Raw genomic sequence first — 15,662 nt, 5'->3', positions numbered from 1 at the left:
GAGGCATCTGTCAGTATCCATGGTGACCGATGTTTCCTACTTACTGCAGAGAGTGCCATGTGCAACCCAGAGTTTACCTGTTTATTTATACATTCTCCCTTAATGTGGAGTACTCTCCACAGCTGTGAGTCTGACTTGTGAAGGGCTTGAGAAGAGGGATCTGTTTAGGAGTAAATTTATGTCCCTCAGGATGGACTCCTTTGCTTGATAAATGTATACAATTATGCACAGAAAGTCTTACATTTTAATTTGAGTTTGGTATAATTTTAAAGTAGTTTAAGAAACCATTAAAAACATCCATCAATGAGCCTCTTGAGTTCAGCAGCCACAAAAATTGTAAGTAAAAGATGTGTTAAGGAGTGGCAGGCAGTCCTGAGGAGCTGTTTTTTTTTTTTCTTGCTTGGGGAGGGATCCCTAGGAGACCCCTAAAAGCTGATGTACAGTCACAGACACACATTTGTTGTTAGACCACAGAGCCTATACCTCAAGATCATCGTGTAAAAACTGCATCATGGGAAAACAAAAAGACATTTTGAAGAAACTGGCAGGGACCTTTCAGATCCGACATGTGCTCCTCCGCCAGGCCCTGGCAGAATGCCTGGGAACCCTTATTCTGGTGGTGAGTAAAGAGTATTTTTGCCTCATTCCTGCAGGGTGCTGTGTAGATCTTTTTGTTCAAGTAAAAGGGGAAAATAAAATAAATTACTGAATATTTACTATGAACTTTTCATTATCTCATTGCAAAGTTTAATGAAATAGGAATGTAAGCTGTGCTGTTGAGCTACTTAGGAAAATAGAGGGAAGGAACTGTTAACTTACCTTGTAAAATATTAATGGAATCAAATCAAATTAAAGCACTACAGCTGAATATGCAGGCGATCCTGTCATAATCTAAAGAAGAAACACATATGGTAGGGATGAGTATATATTATTGATTAAGTGCATCACATAACGAGACATATGTGTGATCCAAATGAATCCAACCAACAATAAAAGATGCAAGATGGTGATGGTGTGCAATATAATTATTGTACAGTCTGTTAGTCTTGAATAAGCCCATCTCAACAAATGGTGAACAAGTTGCAAAAGGGAATTTTCTCACTAACTAAGAACATATCCTAAAGCCTTCCACCAGCTTTGCAGCTTAAAATGAGGAAAGAGAAAAATATATCTTTTGAAAATGCCCCAAGGGATTCTGTATCCGTCTTGTCCAACATGTTTGTGTAGAGAAAAAAGGTGAGGATGTTAGCATGTCTGGTAATACTTAAGTTATTTGATGACATGTTTTCTATTTTGTAAAGGTTCTCTGTGTCTTTTCTCTAACATTGATTTGATGTTTGCCACAAAAGATAAAGAAAGTTTAACTGCTCCTCTCTTCTCATTAAATAGTTGCTCTCTTAGATGTCTGAGTCAAAGAAACACTGAATAATTTCAACTATATTCTTAAGAACTTTAACGTTGCAGCACCTAAGGCTCCTCCATCAATTATTTCCTGTGTTCATCTCTTTCAAATTACACAGACAGAACTCTGTTACTTTATATCCATATTCTTTACTAATGATGGACTTCATGCAGCTTGTAAAACCTATTTCAACAAACTAGGAAGCCACAGCATACCTTTAAATTAAAACGAAATATTTTTTACTTTGTGCAAAACAACCTGGAATCCTTCTGTTTCTCCTGGTAACCCCACAGATAACAAAAATATCAGGGGAGGACACCAACAGTGAAACACCAGGCCATTTGTTATTCTGTTCCCCAGCTGCGACTGAGCTGTTAATTCCATGAGATCTTTTACTCTGCTGGCAATCAGGTCCCCTCGGTGGACAGAGTTGGCCCTCTGTGGAGGAAGGCTCTGCAGGTGGAGTCAGATTGTTGTCTGCATCAGTAGTCTCACACAAAGCCCACCCATAACATACACATGACCTCGGAGGTCAGAGAGACACACCCTGGATAAGACGAAAAGCAAAGCCCAGTTAGACACCTGACTCAAGGTCAGGACACTGTGGGGCTTTATTATTCTCATATTATTCTCTTTGAAGTTTTTCTACTACTGTCTGTCAACAAAAACATCATGAAATCATAAAAGGAAGGAAACAACAACAGTGTTTTCCCTCTTTTATCCAGATGTTTGGTTGTGGTGCTGTGGCACAGTTGGTGCTCAGTGGAGGCTCCCATGGCACCTTCCTCACTGTTAACTTGGCTTTTGGATTTGCTGCAACATTGGGCGTCCTTGTGAGTGGACAGGTCTCAGGTGAGGATAAACTGCATTTAAAGGATATGCTAATGTTCTGTTTGAGGTCCTAGAGACCCTCTTTAACAGCAAATAAAACATACACAAATGTTTAAACACCTTTCCTAACTTTATGAGAATTGCTTATGAATATGATTTTGAAACTGATGACATGTTTCAAAAGTCTGCTACAGAAAATGTCACATTACTTCTGTTTGGGGTCTCAGAGACCCCACTTGTAAAACTTTAAAAAGTTAAATACATGGGTGTATGAGTGGGTAATTCTACGTAAAAAGTATAGTCAGCACCAATTACAGATATTGAGCATTCGAAAATCCAATTTGGCATACAGTATAAAGGCTATATTCATGTATAGCCTATATAGTGTATCATATAAAACATGAAATATTTATACATAAAATTGCTATTTGGTGTAATGACTGTTTTGTGGTCATTTTGGTATTTTGTCACCTTCATTTAATGTGCAAGCTCAGTTTGTGGCAAAGCGAGGGGCTACCACTTCAACACTACATATTGGGTTTTAATAAAGGTGAAAGGAAAAGAAAACATACAGTATTTAAAGGAAAATATGGTTGAATTTGCAATTATTAATAGTTTCACATAAATATCAGTGAGGTTTGTGAATGGGACCTCTTAACAGTAAAGCCAATGTCAACAAAACATGAAGATTACTTTAGAAAAGGAGAGGGGAACTTTATTATCATCAAGAACATTGAGACTAAAGAAAAACAACTGAATCAGCTGTTTCCTACAGTTCCTTCAGCAAATTCCCCACAACAACATTACGTTCAAACGACAAAGCCTTCTAGCAGCTGCAGTAATTATGACTCGTATCCATTGGGAGAAGAGGAGGAAGTTGAGCGAAGTCATTGTAGGGACTTTGTCTACAGACAGATTGCAGTTCGTTTCCGATTTCTTACCAACAGTCAACATTTTTAACATCATTATCATTGTAACCAATATGATGAAAGTCCCTTAATGAGTTAGTAATTTTAACCCAAACCAGGCTGTTCCCCTAACCCTAGCTTATTTGTTTTTTGTGCCTAAACCTAACCAAACAATGACCACAGTGTTGTCACATCATAAAACTGATTTATTTTTTATCAGTTTTGGAAAGCTGAGACATATTATGTCAGAAACTCTCATATCCAAAAAGTGCCTTTATATGCCATTCAAAGGGGCAGATCCAAACATATGTTTAATTTGGAGAACTTGTTGAGAAAATCACACATAGGTGAGCTTACAGTCATTTGCATCACTGTCATGAAGTACCTCTCATTCAAAGACTGTTTCCCCATGACTTAGCTTTATTTCAACTTCCATCAGCATAACAGTGTGTCATTATTATTGATGGCTTGACAGACACTAAAATATCAACAAAAGGTAAATTGGCAGTTATCTGAGGTGCAGTATTTACCACACTGATATGTTTGCTAGATGAATGACAGCTAGAGGCAGCAGGGGTAGCAGAGCAGGAGGCAGTGGACAGAGGAATGTAAAGTTTAAAAGAAGGAGGGGGCACTTACCCCTTAACTCGAAAACTGTGTGGTTTTATAATTGAAAGGAAAGCGAGAGAGTCAATTCTCAATCCAAGTATCCTCTGTCAAAAGCAACAACACTACAAAGGGTTCTGCAGTTCACTCATGCTCACTCCTTCAATGCCTTTATAATGAGGCTGTCCCCCTCTAATTCACATTGCAGCTGAGAAAATAGGTTCTTATAATTAGATAGCTCCAATCCTGACACGATTAAGGTGTGAATACAAGCGAGGCACCCACATGAGTGTGCCATCAGAGCAGTTCTTTTCCCTTCAAGGTTGAAAAAAAAGAGAATACTTTTCTGAATCTTTTCATCCCTCCAATTTAATTTTGTGTCACAAAAGACCATCCATCCTAACAGGACTTTACAGAGACCACGATTACTGAATATACTGTAGGCCTAGAACTCTCCTCTGTCTCACTGAGAAAAAAGGGAGGTAGGGCTGTACTGTATGCAGTAGAGATAAAGCAGCTTCCATGTATTTGTTTTTGCAAGGAGCATCACACAGAATCAGATCGCAGATATAGCATGTATAAAAATATACCAAGGTTTTTTTTATTTTTTTTTTGCACATCTTTAGGTGGCCATCTGAACCCAGCGGTGACCTTCGCATTATGTTTACTTGGAAGAGAGCCTTGGAGGAAGTTCCCATTGTTCTTTCTCTTCCAGACTCTTGGAGCCTTCTTGGGTGCAGTGATTATATTTGGCATGTATTTTGGTACGTAACTTGCTAGATAAATCAAGATTGTTGTTGTCTACTCAGGGGAAAATGTAATAGTTTATACAGGTTGAGAGAGAGGACAAAAGCTGGATGGACCCCAGGAGAACGAGACAATTATGAACCTTTGATTCCCTTCCGTTACCTTCACACCAAACTGAAGCTTGGTTGTGACAATTAAAAAAGAGTCTACAGCCATTCTAGCAGATTTGTGAGGCTGTACTTTGGTATAGCAGTGGTTTTAGCTAAATGTTAATAGGCTCACAGTCACGTTGCCAACAGGCTGATGCTTAGCAGGTTTCTAATTGAAACTGGAGCCAGTCTTTGAGTCTCTATAGGGCACTGAGATATTCATACATGCATTCATAGATTTCTTTTATGTGTTCATATCATGTTTGTGTGTTTATTTGTATGACAGCCTACAGTATGTGCCATAGTGTGTGCACATTGTTTTGCCGTCTTTGTAGGCTTGTGCTGTTATTCTGCATGCTTGAATGCAGTGATATCTTCGTACGTATATCTTTGTGTATCCACAGCCCCCACTCACTGCTGACTGCTGCTGTATTATAGCAGCTACAGTATGTAACCAAGCAGAAAGTATAAAAGAAACAGAAATGCCAGGCATGAATAATAATTCCAGGCTTCCAGGCTTTGAATAATTTCACAAATTGTACCTGAAAGTGTGCAGGTTACTTAAATGATACTATTTGATTTGAATGTACAGTAGGCTGTAAATCATATTTTATCCCTGCACAATCCAGAAAAAGATGCAAATTCAAGGCTCTAATTGAACTAACTAAACTTAAAATTGCTCTCATAAGCTTTCTTGTTCTATTAAAATACACATATTTTTATAAAGTTACATTCAAACAACAACAACATATTTTTAAGTGAATTGCATATGCCTCCACCAGATGCCTTATGGGATTTTGGCCAGGGGGAGCTGGTCGTGGTGGGGAAGAATGCCACAGCTGGGATTTTTGCCACATATCCGTCCAAACATCTCAGCTTGGTTAACGGATTCTTTGATCAGGTGAGATTGACTTGATTTGGTATTTCACCTCTAGTCAGATAAAATGGTGGATGTTCTCTTACAGGCCAGACTCAGAAAACTGCACAAGTAGCACGTACGTGACAGTAATTTTCCATCACTGTCCATTGTCTGTAGGCAACAGCCTCAATTTCACACATTCAACTATAAAAGAAAATAATCATAACGGAGACTTAAATAGATACTTGGGGTCACAGTAACACATGTTCACTGCAGCTGAATAGACTATAGCATTGATTAAAATAAGAGTTCCTCTTCCAAGAGACAGACGATTGAAAAACATGTCTGAGTCACATACGCTGACGACAAAATGTCAACATAGCAGGGCTTAACTTGCATGGCTCCGCTGCCAGAGCCCCAAGTTCTTATTCCTCAGAAGAATGGAAACCTTGCAGTCCAGCTGGGATTGGACCACAACCAACAACCCCAACAAGCTACAGAAGTAAACAAGAAAGTAGTCCCACATTAGTTAGTTAGTTGGGAGAAGAACAAGCTCAATGAACAATCTGGACACCTCCTTTGGGCAGAAGTTGCCCCCAGTGAACAGAGTTGAAGCAGGCAATGTTCACAACTCCTCCTGTACCTTGTTTTGTTCAATCGTTATTACCAATATTATAATTATGACCCAGGATTTACCAAAGTGGACACTGTATTTTAATTGAAAACATCTAAAAAAATCATATTTATGTAAATATTTCAACAACATGTGAATTATCATATTTATAGCACTTTATAATCAGAAAACATATTTGATAACAATGCTGCCTTTATCAGTAATACACATCTATACCAGTTGGTTGAGCAAGATTTTTAAAAAATACTTAAAGTACTTAAAGACTTTTTGGGGAGTATTCATTTACACCACTCTGTTCAAAAAGCCTCATAAAACTTAATAGTTTTCAATGAAAACACCATGAATAGGCCACAAGCTGACAGTGATTTTCTGTCTGGAGGGAAGCCATCTGAAAAGGTCTGGTTCTGAAATCCAAAGTGCACCCTGAGATGTTTTTTTGGAGCCAAATATACTTCAATGAAGGGCTAGAGATGTCTCACTAAAGTGCAACTAATTTTTCAACAAGGTATCTCAAGTCAGATTGTGCTCTACCACACAGCTGAGACCATTAACAGATATGTTAGCAATTCTTAACAATCATCACCTTCTCTGGTAATATGCACTGCATGCTTCCATTAACACTCAATTAGTAAACAGCTTCTTTGCTTCTGTTGGTTCTGATTGTTTCTTGCAGTTTGTGTTTGAAGAAATTTTCAAGACTCCTGTTGTCTCACACAGCACTTCCTCTGTGTCGCTGTCAGAAACACAATCTCACAAAAACTGGCACAACTTTTCAGCTCTTGGCAGGTTTATTACATCATCTAGGCCAGTGGTGCTTGTCTGGCTGGCTAATGTGGAAATTAGCCAGTCCTGCTGCTGCATGGATCTTGACATGTCGCCACATGTGGAGTAATCTATAATACCCACTGTGTGCATATACTGTGAAACTGATCTGAGGTCCTCACCGGTAGTGACCGGTGCAACCATGTGAATTGAAGAAAACACCATATCTTCAGCTGAGCTCTCCTGGTGGTGCTTCCGCCATCCATTGATGTCAGAATACATCAGTGGACAGCGGATGCTCTATGATGTTCTTAAGCTTTCTGATGAAAAACTTGACATGATATCCAGATATTAAATTTATTTTTCTTTAAGAAGTTTGACAGTCTGTCAACTTTGTCAGAACAAATCCACTACAGTATGAATATTATATTTCCTTACATTCCTCACAGGAATCATAAGACATATTCATGTACAAAATTGAGGTTTGTATGATGAATGTTTTTAACATCTCCAGGGAGAAACAACATAAAGCTGTTTTAAAGGACTGTATTGATTGTAAATGCAATAGCAGTACTATTTTCTCTCCCTAACTGAAGATCATATCAATGTGATGTACGTAAATAAAAATATTAATAGATTGTTGTGCCTGTACTGTATCTCAGATTATTGGAACAGCTGCATTGATCGTGTGCATCCTGGCCATCGCTGATCCACATAACAACCCAGTCCCTCGAGGTCTTGAGGCCTTCACAGTAGGTTTTGTGGTGTTGGTCATCGGCCTTTCAATGGGCTTCAACTCTGGCTATGCTGTCAACCCAGCCAGGGACCTGGGACCACGCATCTTCACGGCTCTTGCGGGCTGGGGTGGCGAGGTTTTCACGTGAGTATAGCACTATTTTGGACTACCTTATACAGTATGTCAGATTGAACTAGTATCTGTAGGAAACCATGGACATAGAGTGACATCACTCATACGTGGCTCAGGGTATTTAATGACAACTGGATTTAAGTTCATCACCTGCCACCCTTCTGTCAGTTACTGGAGCTATTAAATCCAAATTAGGCAGGCAGAGGCACCTGTCAATCAAGCAAACCTGCACCCAAACACATTTCTCGTCATGCTACATATCTCCCTAATGAACCATATTTTCTGCTTGATGAGAAAAGAGACAGAATACGTAAATGTGTTTGAGTAAATGTAACAGTCCTCTATAGCTGGAGTCAAAGCTTAGTGCACCAAGCTAGACGGCAGCATTTCTAGTGTGTAAACAACATGTAGCCCCATCCAGGTAAATAATCACCAACTACCATTGGTAAATACTAAGGTAATGCTAGTTAGTTACATATTTGTGAAGTTAAGATTATACTATGCCTTCAGTATCCTAACAGCAAGAAAAGAATGTCTTTGTTATAAAAAAAACCCAAATGTGATGAGTTAAAAGTTAAATATGACATGATATATTTTATTTTTATTTTAGCCTATTTCATTAGGTAAATTGAATACAACACCATGCATTAGGTTTTCCTTTTTTTCTCTTACAGAGCAAAGACCTACTGGTTCTTTGTGCCTATCTGTGCCCCATTCTTGGGTGCAGTGGTGGGTTTGATGGTGTACCAGTTCATGGTTGGATACCATTTAGAGGGAGAAGTACAAGTGAAGCAGAAGAAGGGGGAGGACGAAAGGTTCAACCTTTCTAATATTACAACCAACGAAGAGGCATGAACTCCTCTGAATTTCTTTTTACATTACTGTTGCAGTATTGCCTATCATCTTCTTTGTTGTTTATTGATGAGGAAAACCATTTTGGTTTTCTCATATATAACCTTCACTAACAACATTTCATCAATCAATGATCATCCCTTCTTGTGTCAACTCGTGAAAGATAGGAACAGTTTATCTGTAAAGTATGTCATGTGTTTTTGAATTCATTTTTATTTAACTCCAGTACGCTTTTTCATTTCTGCTTCAAGCACAAAACCATTTCCTTCATGCTGCGTGTCTGACAAAATCAGCTCACAGGAAAAAGCTAAACAAAAGACAGTTTAAGTTGAAGAGGTATTTGAAAGGTGCCTTGTTTATTTCACTCTAAGATGCAAGAAACCTTCAAATCACCGTCAAATCAAAAAGTATTCACTCTCACTCTTTTCTACTACAGTTTCCTTCATTTATAAGAATTGTGTAGAATATCACTTCTGTGTGGTTCCTGAGCTAGAGGGAAACTTTCTTCTTACACTCAGCTATTCAGAGACACATTTTATAAATGAATACCATTATCATAAATATATGGCATTGCAAAATCAGATTTTTGGAACTGTTACAATTTGTCTTCATGTGTGTTCCAGTTGCTTAATATCTTATTGCAAGTGTTGCCTAGTATTTGCCTAATCAAAGCAACATCTGTTAAAAAAACGACTTAAACAAAACAAACAATAGTGTGATCTGGTCTATTACTCTGACTTCAGCAAGGAAGTACAGCAAGCTCAGGTGATAATCATATGTGGCCGTTGCTGGATATGTTTCACCAGATAATATGTGGTACATGCTCATTTACTGTAGGATGCATTACTGTCGGCTATTCAACTATAGGTCTATATGTATTCTGTAATATGTCATGCAGTAAAAATGTAATAATTTACACAAAATGAATTACATTACTTTACCAATTACGCTACTCAAAAGCAAAAGTAATTTACATACATGACTTTCGTCAGTCAGCCCAGCTCAATCAAAGGTGCCCTTAAAATAACTTCACAGCCTCCACACATACATGTTACATCATCTGTTTGACATATGTAGAAAAACACAAGACATCAATAGTGTCACATAGACTCAATGTTTGCATTGAAGTCTCTTCCTCTCAGTGAAGCTGCACCTGCAACTCTGAACTAAACCAGGTGATTCCTGAATGTGGCCTTACCAGTGGCTAACGTTAGCTAGACAGCTAAGATGACACAACATGTAAACAAGACAACATTGTGGTTATCAGGAGTCACATTTCTCCTCTTTTGATGGCAGCTAATTGCGTCCTCACACCAAGCCAGAATGTACCGGACCAGTCTGGCCACTGAACACAAAGCGACCAACGTGATATCAACCCTCCATTAAACTACCAGTAAACTCCTTGTGACAGATAAAAGTAATCACATTACTGTAATGTTTTACAAAGTAATGTTTATTGTCCAACACTTGTCATGAATAAAACTGAATATGTGCAGTGAACAAGCTTAAAATTCACAGTGTGCATCCACCAGCACAATTATCTGGGAATAGCTTTTGACGACCCAAATGTCCCTGTTAACTTTGAAACAATAGTCATTCATGATACACAATACAAATACACAAATACATTAATCTAAGTTAATAGCAGAAACCTTGGATGAGCAAAATGATCCCAGCTTAGGTCATACAAAAGCATTTCCTTAAACGTTGCTTTGGTTTAGAGGGGAAGCACACACCTCTAAACCATAGCAACCAAACACACACACTTGTGTACTCCACTTGTGTTTCCCAGCATCCTCTGGGTGCACAAAGGCTCCCTCTTCCATCGGGTGGATGTGTCGGGTGGATGTGAAGGACTGGAAACATTCCCATTTGAAGGACTTGCAAGCGTTCACATCTTTTCACAACTCAGGAAGGTTGTATTAGGACTTACTTGGTCATGTGAGGGTTTAAAATACTGTGCACTGACAAAATTACATTATATCCATTAAATTTGGGTTTAATTACATTGAATAATGGTCTTTGGCTGATGTGAGGCGTCCATGTTTGCTTGGTTTACAGGTACTTCTGTATTATTAGGTGCCAAGTTGGATATATCGGACCTTTCAGAAAAATCCCAGTTTCCGAGTCGTAATTACAACCAAGGTTTATGTGAACGCTATTTACAAGTTGGAAACTCATGAATATGGTAACACCGATATGACATGGCATAATTTAAGATTTGCTTTAGTCGGCCCCTTGCTTAGGATGATGTCATTATAACAGACGGTTTAAAATTGAGATAACATGGTCAGCATCTATTTTCTGTGTTTGTTAATATTGGTGTCCTTGGGATAACAGTATCCTTACTCCTATAGGTAAGCCCATATGGGCAATACCAGAAGTTAGATTGCTGTTTTCTAGTAAAAACTAAAAGAATGTACTTTTATTGGTGTGGTTGATGAGCAGAGGCTTCCCTTAGAGATTCACCAGCATGCAAATAGTGACATTTACCACATCATAAATGCCCTCAAACTGTTAACATGCCCCTTTTGGTTTATAGTGCCTCAGGTGGTTACCATTGTTAGAAATTCGATCTTGGTTTGAAAGGGCGCTAAGGGTAAAAAAGGTCAGGGGTATTTGCTCAAAATAACACTCCCAGTGCCATTACACAACAAAGACCACACATTGCACATTAAAGCACGCGCACACACACACAAACACACACACAAACACATACAAGTGAACATCCGAAGTTCAAACCACTAAACCAATGTGTTCCGCAGATGTCCATCAATGTTCAGTTATCATTATCGGAGGAGCAAAAGCGTATTCCGCATCAAAATATCAGTAATGACATTTTTAGAGTCTGGAAAAGAATATAAATCCATCAGATCTTACAAAGGCTTAAACTTCAGAGACGGGTGTTTGACATTTGGAGTCCCTCTTTGGCATGACCTTTGCAGCAGTTCACCAAATATATCTCGTGTCAATCTAACCATTTGCCTCTGAAATTATAATTTACCTTCCTGTTGACTTGCAGAAGAGAAACACAGTAAGCGGCAGCAGTAGGCATTTTTCTTTTGTTTTTAAAGATGTCACAGCAGAACAAAAGCAAGGTTCAGCCATATTTTCTGGGGACAAAACTTCCATTACAGATATGACAAGGTCTGATGATTTGAAATAGCATAAGTAAATACCACGTAAAGCCGGATATGCTCTTTATTTCCTATGCATTGGAGTCAGTCTTCTATGGATACTGGAGCAGAAACACATGGCAGAAATGAAAAATGTTGTCTGAGCAAAAAAACAGGAAATCAGTAACACGAGCTGCAGGAGTAATAAGAACCTTGTCCATATAGTAGTCGACACATTTGCTTTTTGCCTACCTCAGATCACTGGGAACATATACAGGGTGATGTATTAAATAATAAAACATGTGCACAAATGCGTAGCTGGTTTTCATTTAACATTAAATATACTGAATATCATATGGCATATTCAGCCTAATCTTTGAGTCAAGTCACACTGGTGTTTTCACTGCAGGCAAAGCAATGTGAAAGCTTGAGCCACAGCTCCACTGTGTGGTGAACAGATGAACCTCCCATACTTTTAACTATTTATGAGTATTGTCAAGAAGTCACACACAGATACAGTAACAAAAACTGAAAACCTCTGGTAGATTAAAAGACTTGAAGTGCCACAAAACATAAGATTTACTGCGTATCTCTCTTGAGAAAATCAGTGCTCAAAAAAGAAAAAAACAAGCAGATTTTTGCTTTTTTTCATGGTTTTCATGGATTCTACCATAAATTTTTATCCATATTCACATCAATTTTCATGATTGACATGAATAATAATGACAGTAATAATGACGGCGTTATTATGCCTTACAAATAAATTGTTATCCTTCACTGTTCACTATTTATCTCTGCTGACCAAATCATATTACAATCCTGAGCAACAGGTTATTCCAGCAACTGACTTGCTAACTGATTTAAAGAAAGGAAAAGAAAAGAACATTGTCTTCATGTCCTCTTTTTTCAAGTGACCTACACTAACCCTTCTCCACTGTCTCACAATGCAACAGGTTTATCATGTTGCATGGTATGATTTTCAATCCAGTGTCCTATAATGAAACACTACCACGCAGAACATATAAAATGCAATAGGAAGCTGTGTGTTCCTTGTGGTGTTGGTGAATACCCAGATTGATACCTGCTGTGCAGTTTCCTCAGTTGCCTCTGTGTCACACTCTGTTAGAGTTTTATTTAATTTGTTACACTCTTTTTAGCTCGGAGTGGCAGTAAGTGTAAGTCACACATGGTTGGGTGGTCTCTCGCCTCTAAAAATGTCTAAACTGCACATGAGCCACAGCCAGACACTGTGCAGGACTAATGTATGAGATCCATTTTATTCATTGTTTGGTTATTTTTCAATGGTTTTCCTTGAAAAATGTTTGAGATTCTAATACTGATGGAATCTGTCTAACTCTGACGTAGTTAAGTTTGATCACAGATTACGTGTTTGTTTCTTCTGCTACCTCTGCACAGCACTGCTGCATGTTGCCCCGTATTTTATGTACATCTGATTTTCATAAATCCCTCTGATGAATACCAATTTCAACATAACATAACAAAAACCATTGTGCTATTCATGTACATTCTATGGTACACTAGTTCTTTATCTGATAAAGTTCTTGATATGTTTGAACATGGCTATGCTCTGTGGTCTTGTCTGTACTGCACCCACACCTGCATGCCTGCATTTCAAAATCGCAGCTATGTATTGTGACAAATGTTGTCTTCATTAGATAGCAAAAAGATTCAAACACAATGAAAAACTGATTAGGATGGTTTATGAAGAAGACAGAGTGGGGCCACACCTGACACAGCTATGTCTGATAATCAGATAGCTCAGCTTACTTCCTTGCACTCATGAAAGAACAAATAAAATACAGCTTAGAATGACACTTCGTTTCATAGCTTGGAAACAGCAGCTGGATCTGAAAAAACAAACAAACAAAATGTCTTGTTTCAACAACATTACAAGGCCTTTTTCATGGCAAGTGAGCAACTCTTGCTGAGAAAGGCCACAATGTGGTTGAGAGCTTTGGAAACTAGTAAGTTGAAACTTGTTTTGAAATGTTTTTGTAAAATAAATTTAATATAGGGGTTTGCTGTAATAATGGCCAGCTCATTTAAGTTATGAATCCTTTTCTTAAAAAAATAAATTAAACCTGCACTTAAGCCTTTTCACTCCGTTAGCTTGAGCTTAGTTCTTGGCATGTTGTATAAGGATACAAAAATTCAATTTGGTCAAAATTGAGTTAACTCAAAACTGAGTTAAGACGAGAATCTAACTTTTGGATGGCTGTTTCATAAAAAAATATTATGCCATAGAAACGTATACTTTCTTGTATTGCTGCCCAGGCTGTAGTGACTGCTCTCACTCTGCCAGTTTGACATAGTGGCCAAACGGTGTAATTAAAATGTCACATGATGCTATTGGGCCAAAAAAACTTACACAGACTTACATTGTGAAAGAGATGTCTGTAAATCAGCAAATAAATGTTTTTGAGCGTCATAACCCCCACAAAATGACCAGAATTTGATCCATTCAGTCCAATCACATTTCAAAAGGCTAGAAGAGCCGCACAATTTAATCGTTTTACCCCATTCAAGTTAGCCGGAGGGCTAAACTGGAAATTAGCTGTCTCAGCCAGTGGAAGTCCCTAGTGTGCCCAATGCGCCTATAGAGCGTGCACAGTATATTTTAAGGCAGTGGCTTTTTTGGCTTCATGCGCCCCTGAACAACTTTCATAGGAATGAACAGGGTCCCACCTCTGACGCTGTATCCAGTTCTCTTTATATGTCCATGCAGTGAAACAATCAACTGGATAAAGCAAGAGTGCAATATCAAATTTAAGCTAGTAGTGCGATAGCCATGGATAGGAAAAGGAACTCTAAATATTAAAAACACTGGATTTTAAGTCATCAAAGTAAACATCAATCAAGCTGTCCAGGTGTTATCTCATTTATGCTTCTCTTCATGTCACAAATCCCAAAACCAGTCTTCAGAAAGACAATCACGATGAATGATGAATGATGAGTGAAGACCCACATCTGCTGAAGAACAGTGACATATTGTATGTGTGTGAAAGACGAAACAGGGATGTTTGTTTCGCCTCACCTTATGATGGAGTTTCAGTAGCTACATGGTAGATGAAGCAGAAAGACCACGCCCCTGGACCTATCTAGTATTTTCTATTTTGGTTACCTAGAATATGATAGGCATCAGAATATCAACAATCCAATGATGAAAGACACTATGCTTACCATCCACTTGCACCACTTGAAATGAGAAACAGTTTAAGCCAGTTTGGTTTATGCAAGCGTCCTCAAAGTTTGTTTGGAATAAAAGACTTGATTACTTGATAACTTGATTATAAATATAATGGTGACCAATTTGAAATCTTACATCTAATGATGTATGCAGATAATATAAAGAAAACACGCAACTTCAAATAATCCAATTCATATAGAACCTTTTATTTATTTAACAGGAACAAAGTGCATAAATCCCTTCAAAAACTGAATAAATAAAAAATAATTTTGACTGAATAAATACTGTGACAAAGGCCGTAATAGTCCTCAAGCTGCACAATTTGTTCTAGTTCAAAATGTTTTTTGAGACCAATACATTGTTTTCTTTTTTTCTTTCCTCAAACACCTTTTTTCCACCAGTAATTATCTGTGTCATTGACAAATGTCAGTATAATTTAGAATCTGTCTTTAGGTACACAATGAATTTGCTTTCCTTCACTCAGCACTGAGCATGGCTTTCTTTGTTTGACAGGTTCAACAATGGCAACAAAAAGTGTTCCACTTCCAGGAGCATTAAGGCAGTTGTTGCTTCAGTACTGAGAGTTAGAGAGAAACATTGAAAGACAGTGTGTGAAAGTGAAAGAAAATGAATAAGATAACATTTTAAAGAGACATATCAACATAAAATCTAAAAAGTATATCAGCGCACACCAGGATACCAGGATAGACACTATTCTAT

General features: G+C 38.0%; 1 protein-coding gene across 1 annotated transcript; it reads left to right on the top strand.

Annotated features, from left to right (window-relative positions):
• The first annotated feature begins 511 nt into the window (after positions 1 to 511).
• Positions 512 to 8,621, top strand: LOC121885678 (aquaporin-3-like). Its single transcript, XM_042395363.1, has 6 exons — positions 512 to 619; positions 2,128 to 2,254; positions 4,374 to 4,511; positions 5,426 to 5,544; positions 7,561 to 7,778; positions 8,441 to 8,621. The coding sequence occupies exons 1-6, from the start codon at positions 512 to 514 to the stop codon at positions 8,619 to 8,621; spliced, it is 891 nt and encodes a 296-aa protein (XP_042251297.1).
• Positions 8,622 to 15,662: the final 7,041 nt, after the last annotated feature.

Source organism: Thunnus maccoyii, chromosome 19 (genome assembly GCF_910596095.1).
Source record: "Thunnus maccoyii chromosome 19, fThuMac1.1, whole genome shotgun sequence".
Lineage (NCBI taxonomy): Eukaryota > Metazoa > Chordata > Actinopteri > Scombriformes > Scombridae > Thunnus > Thunnus maccoyii.
This window is presented reverse-complemented; position numbering and strand designations above follow the sequence as displayed.

What these genes read in the sequence shown, in the direction of transcription:
- LOC121885678 (XM_042395363.1), top strand. Translation starts at nt 512, where the DNA reads ATGGGAAAACAAAAAGACATTTTGAAGAAACTGGCAGGGACCTTTCAG. An exon ending in TGGGAACCCTTATTCTGGTG is followed by an intron (nt 620 to 2,127) that starts GTGAGTAAAGAG and finishes TCTTTTATCCAG; the next exon opens with ATGTTTGGTTGTGGTGCTGT. An exon ending in TGTGAGTGGACAGGTCTCAG is followed by an intron (nt 2,255 to 4,373) that starts GTGAGGATAAAC and finishes GCACATCTTTAG; the next exon opens with GTGGCCATCTGAACCCAGCG.